Source organism: Anomaloglossus baeobatrachus, chromosome 2 (assembly GCF_048569485.1).
Source record: "Anomaloglossus baeobatrachus isolate aAnoBae1 chromosome 2, aAnoBae1.hap1, whole genome shotgun sequence".
NCBI classification, from domain to species: Eukaryota; Metazoa; Chordata; class Amphibia; order Anura; family Aromobatidae; genus Anomaloglossus; species Anomaloglossus baeobatrachus.
Genome location: NC_134354.1, coordinates 258,742,230 through 258,763,695, shown reverse-complemented (window position 1 = coordinate 258,763,695; position 21,466 = coordinate 258,742,230). Strand labels below are relative to the sequence as shown.

Genomic DNA, 21,466 nt, shown 5'->3' with positions numbered 1-21,466 from the left:
AGGGGAGCTGTATACCGTTGGGGAAAAGGGGAGCTGTATACCGTTGGGGAGGAGGGGAGCTGTATACCTTGGGGGGAAGAGGAACTGTGTGCATTGGGGGAGCTTCATATGGAGAAATGGGAGGACCTACATACCGACACATAAGGGCTGAATACATGGGGGGGGGGGTCACATACACGAGAGGGTTGCATATGTGGTGTGGCTGCATACATGAGGGGCTTGTGGCGTGGTTTGTTCATGAGTGGCATAACAGGAAATGCGACACTTGTAGCCCATGTCTGGAAAAGCGCCCATGTTGCACCTAGCAAAGTGCTTGTAAAAAGTGTTCAAGAAAGCGCTGGTGAGCTTGAAGAACATGGACTTTTTTCCAGCACTTGGCAGTGGAAAATAGTGTCATGGCACAAAGATCTTTAGGTGCTAGGGCTTAAAAGGCCATAGGAAGCAATATTAAAAAAAAAAGCCCTTTCACCAATTTCACTAATCGCCGCTTGCAAAATCGCAGCAATTAGCGCTTTGAAAAGTGCTGATGTGAAAGAGGCCTTAGGCTAATTTAAGATGAGCGCTTTTTCCATCGCTAATTGCTGCACTTTGGCTGGAAAATAGAACCCAGGAAAAGATTTTAAATTGCCGCCATGAAAAGCGGGAATTTTTACCAGCATTGAATAATGTGGGGGCGCTCCGTGTGGAGAAGTGCGGTGCTCGTGAAATAGCGCTAGTGTAAAGCCCTCTAAGGGGTACTTTGCACGCTGCGACATCGCTAGCCGATTGTAGCGATGCCGAGCGCGATAGTCCCCGCCGCAGATGCGATATCTTGTGATGGCTGCCGTAGCGAACATTATCACTACGGTAGCTTCACACGCACTTACCTGCCCTGCGACACGGCAGGCGGCCAATAGAAGCAGAGGGGTGGAGATGAACGGGATGTAAACATCCCGCCCACCTCCTTCCTTCCTCATTGCAGGCGGGACGCAGGTAAGGAAATGTTCCTCGCTCCTGCGGCTTCATACACAGCGATGTGTGCTGCCGCAGGAACGAGGAACAACATCGTACCCGTCGCTGCAGCGAAATTATGGAAATAACCGACACTACACAGATCACCGATTTTCGACGCTTTTGCGATCGTTTATCGGTGCTTCTAGGCTTTAACGTGCAAAGTACCCCTAAGGGGGTTTTCACAGTACCGACTTTTAATGGGCGCTTAGTGCTCGGGACAAGCACGTCGTTTGCCCGCTGGAGCGTGCTTGCTTAAGGCTACTTTCACACTTGCGTCGTTTGGCTTCCGTCACAGTGCGTTGTGTGACGCATGTGACGGATGCGTTGTAAATAGTGTGATAGTAAAGGCAAACGGATTCCTGTGAAATAACACGATGCGTGAGTTTTCTTTAGCAGAGAGAGAGTACCCATCATCACCGTAACACACCGGCACTACCGCCCCCATCATCACCGCACACACCCCGGCACTACCGCCCCCATCATTATCATCGCACACACCCCGACACTACCGCCCCCATCATCATCACCGCACACATCCCGGCACTACCGCACCCATCATCACACACCACACACCGGCACTACCTTAGTGACGTCCCCGCTGACAGCGTGATCCACTTCAGTTGCTGCGTGGAGCTCACAGTGAGCGGCAGTGTTTTACGACCGCTCCTGTCAGCTTCATGTAGCAGAGCTGAAAGCGTCGTGGGACCGCGTGAGGATTACGCCGGACCTGGAGGGGTATTTGGGGATTAATAAAGTGGTGAAAAAGTGTTTTTTTTTGTCTTTTATTCCAAATAAAAGATTTTTTTGGGTGTATTTGTTTATTTACTTTCACTTACATGTTAATCATGGGGGGGTGTTTTATAGTCCGCGCTCTGGCAGCGGAAGTTCCTTCATCATCGCGATGGTTACGGACATTGAACAAGTTGTGGAACGAATTGTCTGCATTGCAATGATTTCCTATGGGAAATCTTGCTTTGCTAGACGAGTAACTTGGTTTACAAGCACACTGCCAGAACGGATTGTTCTCGTAAACCAAGGTTCCACTGTATTTAAAAAAATTAGAAAAATGAAGCACAAACAACTGCAAAGGCTTCCTAAGCATTTAAAATGGTCCCTGAGGAGACTTTCCCACCAGCGCTTGTTCACTGCTAAATTGTGCGATTTTAAATCACTTGGAAAACCGCTCAGACCATCTCTAGGAAAATAGTCTTCTTGTTACAATGAATGCCTATGGACTTAAAAGCGCTAGCGCTTAAGACCACAATCACATCAGCACAGTTCCTGAGTGCTTTTTTCAGGCACTGTAAAAGCACCTGTGAAAAGTGCTTTGAAAAGCGCTGTTGTGAAAACAGCCTAAGGGCTCACGCACACGTTGCGTACTCGCATGCATTAATGCTGCATATTGCACTGCAGCGTAAATGCATGCATCCTGCGTTCCCTGCACAATCTATGTAGATGTGCATGAGACGTGCGCACGTTGCTTTTTATGGACACAGCGATTTGGGTGCTAAAATTTTGACCCAAATCCGTGCGTTCATAAAAGCAGCATGTCAATTAATCTGTGCGCTTTGGATGCAGTTCCCACTCTGTCTATGGTGGGGGCAGCAGCCAGAGCGCATGAAATCTGCTTTTTTTTCTCAAAAAAACTGCATTCATTCTGCAGTCTTTCTGCAGCGATTTGACACACACATGTGCTGTCAAATCGCTGCAGAATATTCAGCAGTTACGTGCGCATGAGCCCCAAGGCCAGTCTCACACTAGTGCTTTTTTTTCAGCGCTAATCATTGTGCTTTTCCAGTGGCGATTGGGGCTGCAAAATAGAACATGGGATTTTTAAATAAAAATAAAAAAAATCTGAAGGAAGCATTAACTAAGGCTGCTTTCACACTTGCGTTGTGCGGCATCCGTTGCAATCCGCTGCCTTGAGGAATTACGGTAACCATTCAAGGAAGCTGTTTATTCCTCATAGGCTTCTATTTAGGGCGGATTGCAACGGGTGGTCTTGCGTTGCATCCGCCCCGCGGCGCATCAGTTGTTTTGTCGGGGACCATCAGTGACCGTCGGGTGGAAGGAACGCTGAATGTAGCGTTTTTTGTTGCTGTAAAAAAAAAAAAAAAAAAAAAAAAAAAAACCGCACTCCGCAGGATTCCGTTAATAGGCATGATGAATTACTATGGTGCTGGATTCCGTCGCCATGCATTTGGCGACGGATTCTAGTGCAGGATTCCGTCAAGTTCTACTGAGCATGCTGAGCATGACAATTTAAATCGTTTAAAATCACTCCTAGTCTCTCTCTCGGTCTCTTTTTCTCTTGGTCTCTCTCTCTCTGTTGGTCGATCTCTCCCTCTCACCCCCTCTCTAATACTCGCCGATCACCGGCGCGGCACTGCATGGCTGTCACACTTCTCTGGCGGCTTTTCCTCTTTTAAAAATGCCGGCCGCTCATTATTCCATCTCGTATTCACTGCTTTCCCCGCCCACCGGCACCTATAATTGGTTGCAGTCAGACACGCCCCCATGCTGAGTGACAGCTGTCTCACTGCAACCAATCACAGCCATCGGTGGGCGGGTCTATATTGTGCAGCAAAATAAATAAATAATTAATTAAAAAAAAAACAACAAACGTGAGGTTACTCCCCCCAAATTTGATACCAGCCAAGGTAAAGCCACATGGCTGAAGGCTGGCATTCTCAGGATGGGGAGCTCCAGATTATGGGGAGCCCCCCAGCCTAACAATATCAGCCAGCAGCCGCCCGGAATTGCCACATCCATTAGATGCGACAGTCCCGGGACTCTACGTGGCTCATCCCGAATTGCCCTGGTGCGGTGGCAATCGAGGTAATAAGGAGTTAATGGCAGCCCATAGCTGCCACTAAGTCTTAGGTTAATTATGGCAGGCGTCTATGAGACACACCCCCATGATTAACTTGTAAGTGAAAGTAAATAAACACATAAACCCGAAAAAATCCTTTATTTGGAATAAAAGACAAAAAACCACCCTCTTTCACCACTTTATTAATCCCCAAATACCCCTCCAGGTGCGGCGTAATCCTCACGCGGTCCCACGATGCTTTTAGCTCTGCTACATGAAGCTGACAGGAGCGGTCGTAAAACACTGCTGCTCACTGTGAGCTCCACGCAGAAACTGAAGTGAATCCCGCTGTCAGCGGGGACGTCACTCAGGTAGTGCCGGTGTGTACGGTGATGATGGGTGCGGTAGTGCCGGGGTGTCTGCGGTGATGATGATGGGGGGCGGTAGTGCCAGGGTGTGTGCGATGATGATGGGTGCGGTAGTGCCAGGGTGTGTGCGGTGATGATGGGTGCGGTAATGCCTGGGTGTGTGCCGTGATGATGGGGGCGGTAGTGCCGGAGTGTGTGCGGTTATGATGGGGGCGGTAGTGCCGGAGTGTGTGCAATGATGATGGGGGCGGTAGTGCCGGAGTGTGTGCAATGATGATGGGGGCGGTAGTGCCGGAGTGTGTGCAATGATGATGGGGGCGGTAGTCCCGGTGTGTTACGGTGATGATGGGGGCTCTCTCTCTCTCGGCTAAAGAAAACTAACGCAACGTGTTATTTCACAGGAATCTGTTGCCTTTATTATCACACTATTTACAACGCATCCGTCACATGCGTCACACAAAGCACTGACGGATGCCTCACAACGCAAGTGTGAAAGTAGCCTTAAGCAAGCACGCTCCAGCGGGCAAACGACGTGCTTGTCCCGAGCACTAAGCACCCATGAAAAAGCGGTACTGTGAAAGCCACCTTAGAGGGCTTTTACACTAGCACTATTTCACAAGCGCCGCACGTCTCCACACGGAGCGCCCCCGCACTATTCAATGCTGGTAAAAATGCCCGCTTTTCATGGCGGGAATTTAAAATCTTTTCCTGGGCTCTATTTTCCAGCCAAAGTGCAGCAAATAGCGATGGAAAAAGCACTCATGTTAAATTAGACTAAGGCCTCTTTCACATCAGCACTTCTCAGAGTGCTAATTGCTGCGATTTTGCAAGCGGCGATTAGCGCTCGCAAAAAACGCTTGGTGAATGGGCTTTTTTTTTTTTAATATTGCTTCCTATGGCCTTTTAAGCCCTAGCACTTAAAAATCTTTGTGCCATGACACTATTTTCCACTGCCAAGTGCTGGAAAAAAGTCCATGTTCTTCAAGCTCACCGGCGCTTTTTTGAACACTTTTTACAAGCGCTTTGCTAGGTGCAACATGGGCGCTTTTCATAGCGCTTTTCCAGACATGGGCTACAAGTGTCGCATTTCCTGTGTTATGCCACTCATGAACAAACAAGGCCACAAGCCCCTCATGTATGCAGCCACACCACATATGCGACCCTCCCATGTTTGTGACCCCCCCATGTATTCAGCCCTTATGTGTCGGTATATAGGTCCTCCCATTTCTCCATATGAAGCTCCCCCAATGCACACAGTTCCCCTTCCTTCCCAAGGGTATACAGCTCTCCTCCTCCCCAAGGATATACAGCTCTCCTCCTCCCCAAGGGTATACAGCTCTCCTCCTCCCCAAGGGTATACAGCTCTCCTCCTCCCCAAGGGTATACAGCTCTCCTCCTCCCCAAGGGTATACAGCTCTCCTCCTCCCCAAGGGTATACAGCTCTCCTCCTCCCCAAGGGTATACAGCTCTCCTCCTCCCCAACGGTATACAGAGCTCTCCTCCTCCCCAACAGTATACAGAGCTCTCCTCCTCCCCAACAGTATACAGAGCTCTCCTCCTCCCCAACAGTATACAGAGCTCTTTTCCTCCCCAACAGTATACAGAGCTCTCCTCCTCCCCAACAGTATACAGAGCTCTCCTCCTCCCTAACTGTATAGAGCCCCCCTATCTGTATACAGCTTGCTGTATACAGCTGTGGGTGTAAGGGTTAATCACCATGTAACTACACTGCAGCCTTGAATATTGGGTTTCCCGGCGGTCTGGCGGTGTAAGGGTTAATCACTATGGCACGCTGGCAGTGTAAGTGTTAATCTCTGTGACACTCCACTACAGTCTTGAAAATTGGCGGGTTTCCTGGCGGGTGCATGACAGGCGGCGGGTGCGCGAAGCTCGGGAACGCGGCCAGGAGCAGGCGGGCGGATCAACAGGAGAGGAGGCGTGGCAGGAGAGGAGGAGGCGGTAGCTGCGCATGCGCAGTAAGCGATGCTCATTCTAGCCCCTTGATCATTTAGCCGCTAGTCGTGCTGCTGAGCTCCTCCACTTCCTGCTTCTCGGTTCTGGTCATGTGATCGGCACAGCATGCCTGATCACAGCGGCAGCAGGGAGACCGGGGAGATACCGGGAGATCAGCGCTAGAGGAGGTAAGTAAGGCTTTTTTATTTTAGGATGGGCAGCAGCATGGGGGCCATATCTAACACGGGGTCCATGTGCCATCAAAGGGGGGCGCAGGCACATATAATATGCGCCGCTCCCCTAGCCCATCACCGCGGTGCGGTTTCAGCACCACAGTGATGGACAGCAGCATGCATATTATATGAGTGGAGCAGATCATCTCCCGCTGCCTCCTGCACCCTCCACCAGCCTGCCTCAGCCACCAGCACCGCTCCAGAGCTCCCCCCCCCCCCGGGCCCTGCAGTATAATCAGTATATTCGGATTATAAGACGCACCCCCTACTTTCCCCCAAAATTCGGGGGAACAAAAGTGCTTCTTATAATGCGAAAAATACGGTAGGCGTGCGGGAGACTCAGTAAGTATTAAGAGCTTGCTTCATTTTCATTTATTTATTTATTTATTTTTATTTCCAGAGTTGCCGGATCCAGATCAATACCCAAAATTCCCAGAGAATTCCAGGCCCAGCACTTGGGTTCCTTTGAAACTGCGTGGATTCAGACTTTTACAGACTGGGTCCACCCATCACTAATTACTAGTGATGAGCGAGTACTCGCCACTGCTTGATAATCAAGCATCAGGTTGCTCTGGAACGCTAGTTAATCAAGCATCGCAGATGCTCAACCTTCACTCTCGAGTCCCTGCCTTGCATGTTTCATGGCTTTTAGACAGCCAATCAACATTTGGGGATTGCCTGCCATACACGATTATGCCATAGCCATGTTGGCTACTGGCATTATGGTGATTGGTCGGCCATAGTCTTATACAAGACCTGGTAGCACTATACTCGGCACACTGTCCTCTGGATTCAGTTCGGGTAAGGTTGATGTAGGAGGAAGGCTGACCTTACAGCAGGCCTATTTGGCAGTGTTTAATTGCTCAATATACAAGAAAACATATTAGTGGTTCCAGTATGCATAAACATGAAAAACCTACAAAAAGGACACTGAAACACACACACTGTAAAAACAATAATTTTTATTATTGAAAAAGTTTTTTTTAAAAATATTAGGAATACAGAAGAGAAATGGGGATGAAGGGGAGGAGGAAATAAAACAGTGATTTGTACAAAATGACCCCCAGTTGGTCACCCAAAAATTGGAAAAGGGCAATATAGATAATGAATGCAAAAGTATAAGTTACTATACCTATGGAGTGATATGGAATAAAACAGTCCATACAACTAGATGTAATCTAAGACATATATAAGTCAGGAAGTCCAAGTATATACCAGTAATGAGAGTAGCATGTATCGTTAATCTATAAGGTCTGAGGTTCAACAGACAGATGTCCAAAAAAATAGGAATAAATACACCTAACTAGGAAATAGTGGGCTTTGCATTATACAATGAACAATAGTTCAATTATATGAGACAGAATGGAATATGAGATTACATAGAGAGTGCTCAGTGCCCTGGACTGATAAATTATACTAGTTATAGTCCTGTATGGTGGACTGAATAGAGGAAACTTGTAGGTATAAAATCACATCTAAATCATTAGTGATATATGAATCAACAATATAGTCTCAATGTCTAAGGAGTAGAGATGGAGTATATCAATTATAAGTGAATTAAGTACGATTAAGGCCTAAGATGGCAAGTAAAAGGCCGGTGCTTTGATGTGTGAATAATCAACCTGATTTACACAAGTATATACAGTCTAGGCAAATACATATGTGAGGACTCCATGTGTACTCTGTTTGACCAGAGAACTTGCATCAATTGTTAGAAGCAGATATGGGGTATACTCAGCAAAGGTGTTCATCCAAAGCATAGTATATAGTAAGTAAGAGTAAAGGTATAAAATGACCAGGTAAGTATCTAGTTAAATGTAAAGTGTCCAGTGCACAATTATTACAAAAAAGCCTATAGCTCAAAAACACACACATATATATATCCTATAGATTTTGGATGAGCCGTGTCTGAGGAGTAGAGATGGAGTACATCAAATATAAATATACTAGAAGGTGGCCCGATTCTACGCATCGGGTATTCTAGAATTTACGTATTGTGTAGTTCATGTATGATTTTTGTTTATATATATATATATATATATATATATATATATATATATATATATATATATATATATATATATATATATATATATATATATTATATATATATATATATATATATATATATATGTTGTTGTGTGTAGTTACCAAGTGTTTGTGTAGGCCGCTGTACATGTTCTGGGCGTTGTCTGGGTGTGGCGGGGGGTGAGAGCGGTGTTGTTTGTGTGTTGCGTTGTTTGTGGAGCGCTGTGTGTCTGTAGCGTTGTGTGTGTGTTGCGCAGTTTGTGTGTGTGTGGTGTGTTTTGGGGGGGAGGTATGTTTTGTGCAATGTGCGTGTTGTGCGGTATGTGCGTATATTTGTGTGTGCAGCGTTGTCTGTGTATGTGGGTGTCTGTGTAGGGCAGTTGTTTGTGGTTCCCAGTGTGTGTGTGTGTGGTGTGGTGTGTTGTGTTGTGCAGTGCGCGCGCGCGTGTGTGTGTGTGTGTGTTGGGGGGAGGTGTGCACTTCCCATCGTGCTCCATCCCCCATGCAGCGCACTCCCCATCGTGCTCCATCCCGTATGCTGCGCACCCCCCATCGTGCTCCATCTCCCATCCTGCGCACTCCCAAACGTGCTCCATCCGCCATGCTGCGCACTCCCCATCGTGCTCCATCCCCCATGCTGCGCACTCCCAAACGTGCTCCATCCGCCATGCTGCGCACTCCCAAACGTGCTCCATCTCCCATGCTGCGCACTCCCAAACGTGCTCCATCCGCCATGCTGCGCACTCCCAAACGTGCTCCATCCCCCATCCTGCGCACTCCCAAACGTGCTCCATTCGCCATGCTGCGCACTCCCAAACTTGCTCCATCCCCCATGCTGCGCACTCCCCATCGTGCTCCATCTCCCATGCTGCGCACTCCCCATCGTGCTGCATCCTCCATGCTGCGCACTCCCAAACGTGCTCCATCCGCCATACTCCGCACTCCCCATCGTGCTGCATCCCCCATGCTGCGCACTCCCAAACGTGCTCCATCCGCCATGCTGCGCACTCCCAAACGTGCTCCATCCGCCATGCTGCGCACTCCCAAACGTGCTCCATCCGCCATGCTGCGCACTCCCAAACGTGCTCCATCCGCCATACTCCGCACTCCCCATCGTGCTGCATCCTCCATGCTGCGCACTCCCAAACGTGCTCCATCCGCCATGCTGCGCACTCCCCATCGTGCTCCATCCCCCATGCTGCGCACTCCCAAATGTGCTCCATCCGCCATGCTGCGCACTCCCCATCGTGCTCCATCTCGCATGCTGCGCACTCCCAAACGTGCTGCATCCTCCATGCTGCGCACTCCCAAACGTGCTCCATCCGCCATACTCCGCACTCCCCATCGTGCTGCATCCCCCATGCTGCGCACTCCCAAACGTGCTCCATCCGCCATGCTGCGCATTTCCAAACGTGCTCCATCCGCCATGCTGCGCACTCCCAAACGTGCTCCATCCGCCATGCTGCGCACTCCCAAACGTGCTCCATCCGCCATGCTGCGCACTCCCAAACGTGCTCCATCCGCCATGCTGCGCACTCCCAAATGTGCTCCATCCGCCATGCTGCGCCAGCATCAGCCTCTCCGTCTCCAGCATCAGCCCCCCCATCCCAGCCTTCCCCAGGTTCAGCCTCTCTCCTCTCAGCCTCCTCCAGCACGCCGTGCTCCTCTGCCGACACTCACAGATCCGATCGCATACACTCACACACACCCACACACACCCACCCGATCGCATACACTCACACACACCCGATCGCATACACTCACACACAAAGACACACACACTGACGATATTGCACATACGCGCTGATACTCACAACATCCGGGGATATCACATGCTTCTGGCCATGTGATCCCCCGGCAGGTCCTGGAAGCTCACAACAGCACAGTATCGCCGCCGAGAAGCAAGCGATATCGCCGGATGCTGTGAGTATGTGGATGCGATGTGAGGTGTGAGGTGTGTGTGAGTGTGATCTGATTTGTGTGTGTATGTGTGTGTGTGCTGTTATGTGTGTGTATGTTCCGCAGCTGCAGGACCTTGATGTGTGGATGCGATGTGATGTGTGTGTGAGGTGTGTGTGAGAGTGAGTGTGAGCCGGTGTACACTGGTAACTATGATACACATCGGGTAACTAAGGGACCTTAGTTACCCGATGTGTATAATGGTTACCAGCTTTCACGGCCTCCGTCAAGATCCCAGCATCGCAAGGTTATGTCTGGCGCTGCCGGGATCCTGACGGAGCCGGTGTAGAAGCAAGCGATATCCCAGCATGTTGTGATGTGTGAGGTGTGTGTGAGAGTGAGTGTGAGAGTGAGTGTGATCTGATGTGTGTGTGTACTCACCTGGGAATCGGAGCTCCATGTCAGTTGGGCCAGAGCGAGCGTGCATTGCGTGAGGGGGGCGGGGCCTGCAGAGAGCCGGGGCGAGAGGCCAATCCGTGGGGGGGGCGGGGCCATGGCGAGCCCAGCGGCCAATCAGCTTTGTGTCACCGTAAGGACACAATTTCGGAGCATGACAGACAGACAGACAGAATAAGGCAATTATATATATAGATTGAATACAGTTAGAGCCTAAAATAGCAAGCATAGTATATAGCAATTAAGAGTAAAGGTATAAATGACCAGGTAAGTATCTAGTTAAATGTAAAGTGCCCAGTGCACCAATTATTACAAAAAAGCCTATAGCTAAAAAACACACACATATATATATCCTATAGATTATGGAGGAACAGTGTCTGAGGAGTAGAGATGGAGTACATCAAATATAAATATATTGAATACAGTTAGAGCCTAAAATAGCAAGTAAGAAGACAGTGCTTTGATATGTGAATAATCAACTAGATTTGCACAAGTATGTACAGTCTAGGCGAATACATATATGAGGACTCCATGTATACTCCGTTTGACCAGAGGACTTACATCAATCATTTACAGCAGACATGAGGTATACTCAGCATATGTGCTCATCCAAAGCATGGTATATAGTAATTAAGAGTAGAGGTATATATAACCAAGTAAGTATTTAGTTAAATATAAAGTGCCCAATGCACCAAATGTTACAAGAAAACCTATAACTATGAATTACATATATATATCCTGTAGGTTATGGATGAACAGATAGGCTGGTAAGAATATCATACATAGAACACGCCAGGGTATACGTATGTGTATAGATGCATCACATATTCAATAAGAAGTACTTACAAGCAGGGGACCACTGGGACGCTTCCCTGCTGTAAATGATTGATGTAAGTCCTCTGGTCAAACGGAGTATACATGGAGTCCTCATATATGTATTCGCCTAGACTGTACATACTTGTGCAAATCTAGTTGATTATTCACATATCAAAGCACTGTCTTCTTACTTGCTATTTTAGGCTCTAACTGTATTCAATATATTTATATTTGATGTACTCCATCTCTACTCCTCAGACACTGTTCCTCCATAATCTATAGGATATATATATGTGTGTGTTTTTTAGCTATAGGCTTTTTTGTAATAATTGGTGCACTGGGCACTTTACATTTAACTAGATACTTACCTGGTCATTTATACCTTTACTCTTAATTACTATATACTATGCTTTGGATGAACACCTTTGCTGAGTATACCCCATATCTGCTTCTAACAATTGATGCAAGTTCTCTGGTCAAACGGAGTACACATGGAGTCCTCACATATGTATTTGCCTAGACTGTATATACTTGTGTAAATCAGGTTGATTATTCACACATCAAAGCACCGGTCTTTTACTTGCCATCTTAGGCCTTAATCGTACTTAATTCACTTATAATTGATATACTCCATCTCTACTCCTTAGACATTGAGACTATATTGTTGATTCATATATCACTAATGATTTAGATGTGATTTATACCTACAAGTTTCCTCTATTCAGTCCACCATACAGGACTATAACTAGTATAATTTATCAGTCCAGGGCACTGAGCACTCTCTATATAATCTCATATTCCATTCTGTCTCATATAATTGAACTATTGTTCATTGTATAATACAAAGCCCACTATTTCCTAGTTCGGTGTATTTATTCCAATTTTTTGGACATCGTGTCTGTTGAACCTCAGACCTTATAGATTAACGATACATGCTACTCTCATTACTGGTATATACTTGGACTTCCTGACTTATATATGTCTTAAATTACATCTAGTTGTATGGACTGTTTTATTCCATATCACTCCATAGGTATAGTAACTGATACTTTGCATTCATTATCTATATTACCCTTTTACAATTTTTGGGTGACCAACTGGGGGTCATTTTGTACAATCACTGTTATTTCCTCCTCCCCTTCATCCCCATTTCTCTTCTGTATTCCTAATATTTTTTAAAAAAAATTCAATAATAAAAATTATTGTTTTTACAGTATGTGTTTCAGTGTCCTTTTTGTAGGTTTTTAGTGTTTAATTGCTATTGCAGTAATTGTATACTACTGCACCAGTAAAACAAAAGTCCTTTTTAGGACTAGAGGTAGAGGATTATGAGATTGAGTTGCCAACAAGTGATGTTGTTAAGTCAACAAATCAGGAACAGAGTGGAGAATTGGAAAGATGAGGTGGTGGACAATGAAGTCACTGACCCAACCTGGGAAGGTGCCATGCAGAACGAAGACAGAGGAGAAGAGATATACAGAACTGCAAAGGCAGGAAGAAGCAGTGGGGTGGCCAGAGGGAGAAAGTGGGCAACTGTTCCCTATAGCACCCACACGCGGCAAGCTCCAGGCCAAGGGTTAGATGTTCCCCAGTCTGCCTCTTTTTCACTGTACCAAGATCAACAGGGGCATCAACACTACCAGCCTGACCACTAACAACATGCTTTGGCACATGTCATCAAAGCACCTAACTAGGTGGGTCAAACACCTGGGTCCAAAATCAATGTCTACGGGTGACACCACTGCCTATTCCCATATGCTAAGTGCTAGGCAATCCACTGTCCAGGACACATGAGCGGATGCCCGTCGTTGCACATTAGCAAGCACCATCAGCAACCACGTCCGGTTCTTTGTCCCAGCGCAGCATTCATCTGTCCCTACCCCAAGCTTTGGATCACAAACAAATACCCAGCCATCCACTCACAGGCCCCATCACTAATCTGTCACATTTCCAGACTGCTTGGCCTGGAAATGTTGCCGCTTAGTCTTATGGACACTGAGGCTTTCCTCAACCTCATGGTGGCAGCTGTCCCTGGGTACTCTATCCCTAGCCGTTCCAGTCTTACACCAGCACATGTCCCATAACATCACCATGTCCTGACCAATGCAGTTACAGGAAGTTTCACTTAATGACCATGAACATGTATTTGTGGCCAGAGACGTTACAATTCCCAAATGGCACACTGTGTGAGGCTGGGACAGAGTTGTTTTGTTCGCTTTAAATTTTGCCTTATATACAAGCCATTATACAGGAAAGCATGTTTTCTTACATTTTTTCCTGTATAATCCATTTAAGCCTTAGTTTTGTATGTTTTACTGTCAGTCTGTAAAAGTGGAGTAATATTCTGACAACATTATTCCCGGCAACAACCTGGAAGTCAGAGATATGCCCAAGCTGTTCCCATTTCATTTGACTATTGCTTCCATCTATTTCAGCAATTTTCCTGCCCCTCCCCCAGCTCTCCAAGTAGGATATTCCAAAAAAAAAAGCTCCAGTCTCTCATTGACTTTCATTATACGCATTAATCGAAGGGAGCCCGTCCAAGCATCCGACGTCCTCGAGTAAAGTATCGAGCACTCAAGCATTTTAGTGCTCATTCATGACTATTCATTACCTGTCTCACCTTAAGGTCAACATACTCTTCCATGGCACAGCCTGAATCGCTGTCAGAAGAGGAAACAGTAGATGTTGGGGATGTAATACTCTGGTCTGGAGTTTCTGGTGCCATTAGGACTCGCTCATCTACTGAAAGAAACATACAGAAAAGTGTGTCAGACAACAGTAGTTTGACACTGCAAGACAAAACATTCAGTGGCTTGTCACCTTTCAAGTATTCAGAATGTACTAATCTGAAACCTGATCTAACCTGCAGAGTATTTATACATTGAGGACATACCGAAAAACCACATAATTAACCATATATTCTCATAATTATTTCCATATTCAATGGAGTGATTTATAACATGTGGGCTATCTGGACTATCAAAGGACAATCACAACAACATAAACAAGAAAGAGGAAAAGAAAAGGCGATCAAACTGTCCAAAATATGTGCAAACTATTTTATTGAACAAGTGAAGGGTTAAAACACCATAAAAGTACATAAGTATCTGGGTACACACTAACCATAATTATGCCATAATTATACAAGGTATGATATTATACAAATTAGTCAAACAACCTATTGCATAGCAGATTTATAATATAAGACTAAATGTTATGTCAGTACATTGCTATACAATTCACTAGGATTGATTGAGGTAAGGGTTAAAAAACCACTGAACTCACAAGGCTACTAATATATGTAGATATAATGATAAGATCTCAAAACGGTAGATGGTGTAATGCAGTAAGTAATTGTTATAATTTGCCCGATCATAAAGGTCGCAAAGGCAATTGAATGGGTTGAATGATATAGAAGTACAACACACTAGTATATGCTGATATGAGCGCTATATCTAAAAAAACAGGATAGAATTATATTACCTGGTTGAATACAATGGCAAGATGTTAAAGAGCCAAGGTATATAATACAGTATAATAGTGCTGTATAGTTTGCCCGATAATATGCAACCACAAGGTAAGTTAATTGGGCTATGTTAAAATATCAATACAACGCGCTGGTATAGGCTGATGAAAGCGTAATCATATACAGCCACAAGAATAACTTATCTTGGAGTCTGCATCTTTCCCGGCAGATGATGGCTATGATATTCAGCCAACATCTGCCTCTAACACCAGTGGGCGGAGCAGAGGTTCCCCCAAAACTTAACATGTTAAATGCCACTGTTAATCTCTGATAGAGGCATTTATAGCACATCAGAGGCATCATTCCCTGTGCCCAAGTAATGCAATACTAGAGCGTCAATGAAAGCCGGGGGTCTGCTGAAGACCCCCATACCTGTAATGATGGTACTGATGTGACCTGGCCGGTGTTCATAGGAGGCAGTAGTTTTGCACAAACAATCGAGCAATTACAGGTTCCAGTTCCCTAAGGGGTCTAACAAATGCTGTGAAAAGTGGAAAATAAAAGTTAAAATTTATATTATATATATATATATATATATATATATATATATATATATATATATATATATATATATATATATATATATGTAAATAATACACACACACACACACACACACACACACACACACACACACACACCCCCCTCTGGCAAAAATTAAGAGGCCACTGTAAAATTTTCAGTTTTTCTGATTTTTCTCTTTATAGGTATATTTTTGGAGTAAAAAATTTAAATTGTTCTTTTATTCCATAAACTACTGTTTATAGAATACTACTAATACTCGCATCGGAAGCTATACGCTAGTGGAACCGTACTCTGACAGTGATAGTGAAAGTTCAATCGAGTCCATGGCTACGCCATGGAGTCGGTTGAACCCTGACGTCACTGCGAACACAGCTGAAAAAAGCCGAAGACTGTCGAGTGACGAGCAGTGCAGTGAATACCTCTGGAATTTAAATGATCTGACCCGGAAGCAGAAGCGGCCGGGAGATAGCGGGTCTGCATGACGCGTTGCTAGACCTGTAAGTATAGTCATAATATTTTTTATTAATGTGCTTTTTTTTTTAATTTTTACAGCCCCTGGACCCGAACTGTAACACGGGTTTCCAAGGAAAACCCATTTTCGGGACCTTGTGCACAAACACTGTGTTCGGTACGGGTCCAGAACTTTACAGTTCGGGTTCGCCCATCCCTACTAAACACCCTTCTGTGCCACATGAAAGGCACTAAATGCTGCAAGTGTATAATATGTAGGGGGGGGGGGGAATGGGAAATTAGATATCTGCAGGATATCTATAAAGCTATACATCTTTATTATTTTGTAGCTGTATATGTGTTTTTGTGGGTATTGGGATGTGGATGGTTATAATGTTTCTTATGAGATGGTGAAGGTTATAATTATGCATGATTTTATATCACTATAATCTGTAATAATAAAACTTGTTTCTTTGCTTTGGGCAACTTCCTCTTTACTCTGCTGCTTGTGTTTCAACCAACTTCGAGACAACAATGCACGAGTCAAAAACACATTAAAAACGCAAATAAATTAAGATGCGGAATTGGTGCAGAAATTCTGCAGTGCCGAAAAGTCAAACATTGATCGTGGGAACGTACCCAAAGAGGCTTCTCTCAGTTCAGAACTGACAGGTATAATGTATTGCAATGCTGATGCATTGTAATACATTATCAGCAATTGAATAAAAATTAATATCCCATAGAGAGACTAAAATTAAAAACTGAAAAAATGTAATAACATTATACCGATAAATGAGTATATGTAAAACAAAAAAGTACAATATTTGGTATCAGTATTGCTGCTGATCTATAAAACTGTAACAATAGTTGCCAATGTATGTAAAGCGCTGTGGAATTAATAGCGCTATATAAATGAATAAATATTATAATGGTTAACCTTCAGTAAATACTGTAAAATAAAAAAAAAAAATCATGTCTTTTCATCATAGAGTTGACAAAAATGGAATAAAACAATATCAAAAAGTCACATGCAAATAACCTGGTGATCGCTGAAAACTTCTGTCTCGCAGAAAAAAAAGCCGCCATACAGCTTAGTCAGCAAAACAATAAAGCTATAGCTCTGAGAATACAGCAATGCAAAAACTATTTTCTATAAGATTTTTATTGTGTAAAAGCAGCAAAAAAAAAAAACACAAAAACAAAAAAAAACCCAAACCACAAAAATATAAATGTGGTATCGCTGTGTTCGCACTGACCCGAAGACTAAAGTGGTCTTTTTAATTTTATGACATGGTGAACTGCGTAAAAAATAAAATAAAAACCACTTCCTGAATTGCTGTTTCTTCTCCATTCTGCCTTACAAAAAGCAGAATAGGAAGCGATCAAAAAAAATTAACGTGGCCCAAAATGGTACTAATAAAAAACTCCAACAAAAAATAAAAAGCAGGCACATGACTGTTAGCAGAAAAATAATAACAAAAAAACCTATAGCCTTCAAAATTCGGCAATTCAAACAACCTTCATTTAAAAAAAATAATATATTTTTTTTTTTTTTTTTTTAAGTGTGATAGCAGCCAAACCTGAAAAAAAAAAAATAAAATAAACCTGGTATGGCTTTATTTGTACTGACCTGACTCAAAGCTGACTAATCAATTTTACCTTAAGGTCAATGGCGTGAAAAAGAAATAAAGCCAATTCTTCAACTACTGTTGATTCTGCTCCCCATTGATCGCAGCACGGTGAGGCTCACATTTATCCTTTGCCGTGGGCTTACATCAGGGTTTAAGTATAAATCTCTGAAAAATGTGATTCAAACAAAATTCCCTATGGAAAAATCTATGTAAGGAGGCTGTTGGGAGTCACTTACCGTATTTTTCGCTTTATAAGACGCACTTTTGTTCCCCCAAATTTCGGGGGAAGTAGGGGGTGCGTCTTATAAGCCGAATATACGGGGGGGGGGGTAAATATATATGTACACTGCAGGGTCCAGGGGAGGTGGGGGCAGCAGCTCTGGAGTGCAGGGGAACGCTGCGGGCTGCAGCCTTTGATCTCCTCCTCCCGCTCATATAATATGCACAGCCGCTGTCCATCTCCAATGGTGCTGAAATCGCACCGCAGTGATGGGCTGGGGCAGCGGTGCATATTATATGAGCCTGCGCCCCCCTGTGATGGCACATGCCCCCCTGTGTTAGATTTGGCCCCCAGGCTGCTGCTCATTCTAAAATAAAAAAGATTTACTTACCCCCTCCAGCGTTTCTGCCCGTGTCCCTGCTTCCACTGTGATCAGGCAGGCAGAGATCTCAGTCTGCTGTGCCAATCACATGACGCACTGAGAACCAGGAAGGAACAGAAGCACGGAGGGAGACAGGAGGGAGATAAACGCTGCAGGAGATAAGGAAAGAGTGTTTTATTTTACTATGGGCAGCACCCTGGGGGCGATATCTAACACAGGGGGACTTGTGCGAGCTATATAGGGGCCATGGGCAGCACTATGAGGGCGATAACATAGGGGGACTTGTGCGATCTATAGGTGCCATGGGCAGCACCATGGGGGCGATATCTAACACAGGGGGACTTTTGCGATCTATAGGGGCCATGGGCAGCAGCATGGGGGCGTTATCTAACACAGGGGAACGTGTGCAATCCATAGGGGACCATAGGCAGCACAGGGGAATATATGCAATCCATAGGGGGCCATAGGCAGCACAGGGGAATGTATGCAATCCATAGGGGGCCATAGGCAGCACAGGGGAACGTGTGCCATCACAAGGGGGCTATATTCAATATAAGGGGGCCATATCCAGATTAAGGGGGCTAATTTTAGGATGGGGGGCTATGAGGGACATATACTCTATATGATTTGTTAGAGGGACACTGGCATTATAAGATTGACCCCATTTAACATTAAAAAAAAAAAAATTCTCTTTTCCTTCACCAAATTTGGGGGTGCGTCTTATAATCAGGTGCGTCTTAGAAAGCGAAAAATACGGTATTTCCCATCTGGCCTGTGGTCCGGAACTGTCCATCTTTTTAGGTATGCACAAAAATGCGGTTAACAACAGGTTGTGTGCACCTTTGAAAAGAAGGAGATACCTGAACAGAGGTGAAACTTTGTCCAGAGTAACTGTTGCCTCATTATAGTGAATGGATCTGAAGCGCCCCACTGGGCAGGTGTTGTAACTTACTCGTTGCCGGTCAGGGGGTGCACATCCTCTGCGTCGTCACGGGGTGGCCTGGCCCGGTTCAGTTACCCTGAGGCATACAGAAAGGAGGATTGGAGGGTGGCAGGGAGGATGGAGGTAGTAGTCAGAGGTTTAAGGCCCAGTCACACACAACGACTTACCAGCGATCCCGAAAACGATGCGACCTGATAGGGATCGCAGGTAAGTCGCTGGTGAGATGTCACACAGTCAGATCCAGCGATCCAAAAACAATACAGGTTGCAGTAGCGACCTGTATAACGATCTCAGCAGTCACTGTGACCCTGTCACAGTGTCAAACACAGCGATGGGTCCTGCCCAGCAGGACATAGTCTTTGAGGAAAATGGCCTGGACCAATTTTGCAACGACTAAAGATCTCACAGCAGGGGCCTGATCGCTGGTAGGTGTCACACATAAGATCGCTAACGGGATCGCTACTGCGTCACGGAAACCGTGACTCAGCTGCGATCTCGCTAGCAATCTCGTTATGTGTGACGGTACCTTTAGGAAAGTGTATTAGGATCATGACGCCACCTGTGGTACGCGGCCAGGTAAGCAGCCGCCGCTGCAAAGTCTCTCACCAGGGCAGATGTCTGGTGCAGCCGGGGTGGCGTCACAAACTCTATGCAGGCTTTCATATGTCTTGCACTGAGGAGACGCTTCCGTCGGGCCACTCTGCCATAAAGGCCTGACTGGTGGAGGGCTGCAGTGATAGTTGACTTTGTGGAACTTTCTCCCATCTCCCTACTGCATCTCTGGAGCTCAGCCTGATATGGGGGGTTCTTCTTTACCTCTCCCACAAAGGCTCTTCTCACACGATTGCTCAGTTTGGCTGGACGGCCAGGTCTAGGAAGAATTCTGCTGGTCCCAAACTTCTGCCATTTAAGGATTATGGAGGCCACGGTGCTCTTAAGAACCTTCAGTACTGCAAAAATTCTTTTATAAGCTTGGCCAGATCTGTGCCTTGCTACAATTCTGTCTCTGAGCTCCTTGGGCAGTTCCTTTGACCTCATAATTCTCATTTGGTCTGACGTGCACTGTGAGCTGTGAGGTCTGATATAGACAGATGTGTGCCTTTCCGAATCAAGTCCTATCAGTTTAAATTACACACAGCTGGACTCCAATGAGGAGTAGAACCATCTCAAGGAGGATCACAAGGAAATGGACAGCATGTAACTTAGATATCAGTTTCTAAGTAAAGGGTCTGAATACTTATGACCATATGATATTTCAGATTTTCTTGTTTAAAGAATTTGCAAAAATTTCTACATTTGTTTTTTTTTCTGTCAAGATGGGGTGCAGAGTGTACAGTAATGAGAAACAAAAATGAACTATTTTGAATTTACCAAATGGCTGCAATGAAACAGAGTGAAAACTGTAAAGAGGTCTGAATACTTTGCGTAGCTACTGTAGATATTATTTTAGCTGGAGAAAACCGTGATTGATAAGAGTTGTCAGAGTAGTAGACAACCGCTAACCAGCCTGTCAATGTTTGACTAGCAGGTAGCCTATCAAACCCCACATCCAGCATGATGCAATAAGCCAAAGCATATGGTAGATAAGAAGGCCATTGTTAGGCCTCTGGTTGTCACAGAAAACTCATCAGTACTCTGATTGCGTTTTGTGTGCCATGGAGAGTGTTCTCCCTGTTAAACTCATCATCATGCACTAATCAGCGATGGCACATAAGGCATTAAACTGCTCGTATCATTGATTGACCATTGGTCCTAGCTGTTATGGCAGTAGCTCTGATGTGTGTATCAGTCAGGCTCCTGCAGCTGATCACATCAGTACAGAAGCTGTACCATGCAAGCAGCATAACACACACATATCCATCAAGCAAGACAAAGTGACATATGCTCATGAGAGATACGTATGTCATATCACCAAAGAGGGGAGTTAAAAGTACTTAAGGTAAAAAGTAGGCATAGAAAAAAAAATATCATTAGAAAAATAAATTGTGTGGAAAAAAACATAGCAAACACACAGAGTTAAAGCCTTGTTGCCAAAGAAAACTCTTCAACTATATAAAGATTTAAAAAGATACTCACAAAATAATCTGGGTGTAATAGTGAAAGAGCATGAGAGACAGTAAGGAAGGGGAAGATGGGGGGGAAAGGCTACCGTCCCTGTTTCATTATATAGCAATGCTGGGTAAAAAGGCAAGACTTCAAAAATGGTCGGTAAAGGAAGTACCGTCTAGGG

The 21,466-nt window shown here is 45.1% G+C and overlaps 1 protein-coding gene across 1 annotated transcript in view; it reads right to left on the bottom strand.

Moving 5' to 3' along the window:
• PRICKLE4 (prickle planar cell polarity protein 4) overlaps positions 1–21,466 on the bottom strand; it is a 113,602-nt gene that overhangs the window by 58,945 nt on the left and 33,191 nt on the right. Inside the window, exon 2 of the mRNA XM_075335782.1 lies at positions 14,182–14,303. Within this exon, the coding sequence (XP_075191897.1) occupies positions 14,182–14,286 (105 nt within the window). The 5' untranslated portion in view covers positions 14,287–14,303. The remainder of the gene's footprint in view (positions 1–14,181; positions 14,304–21,466) is intronic.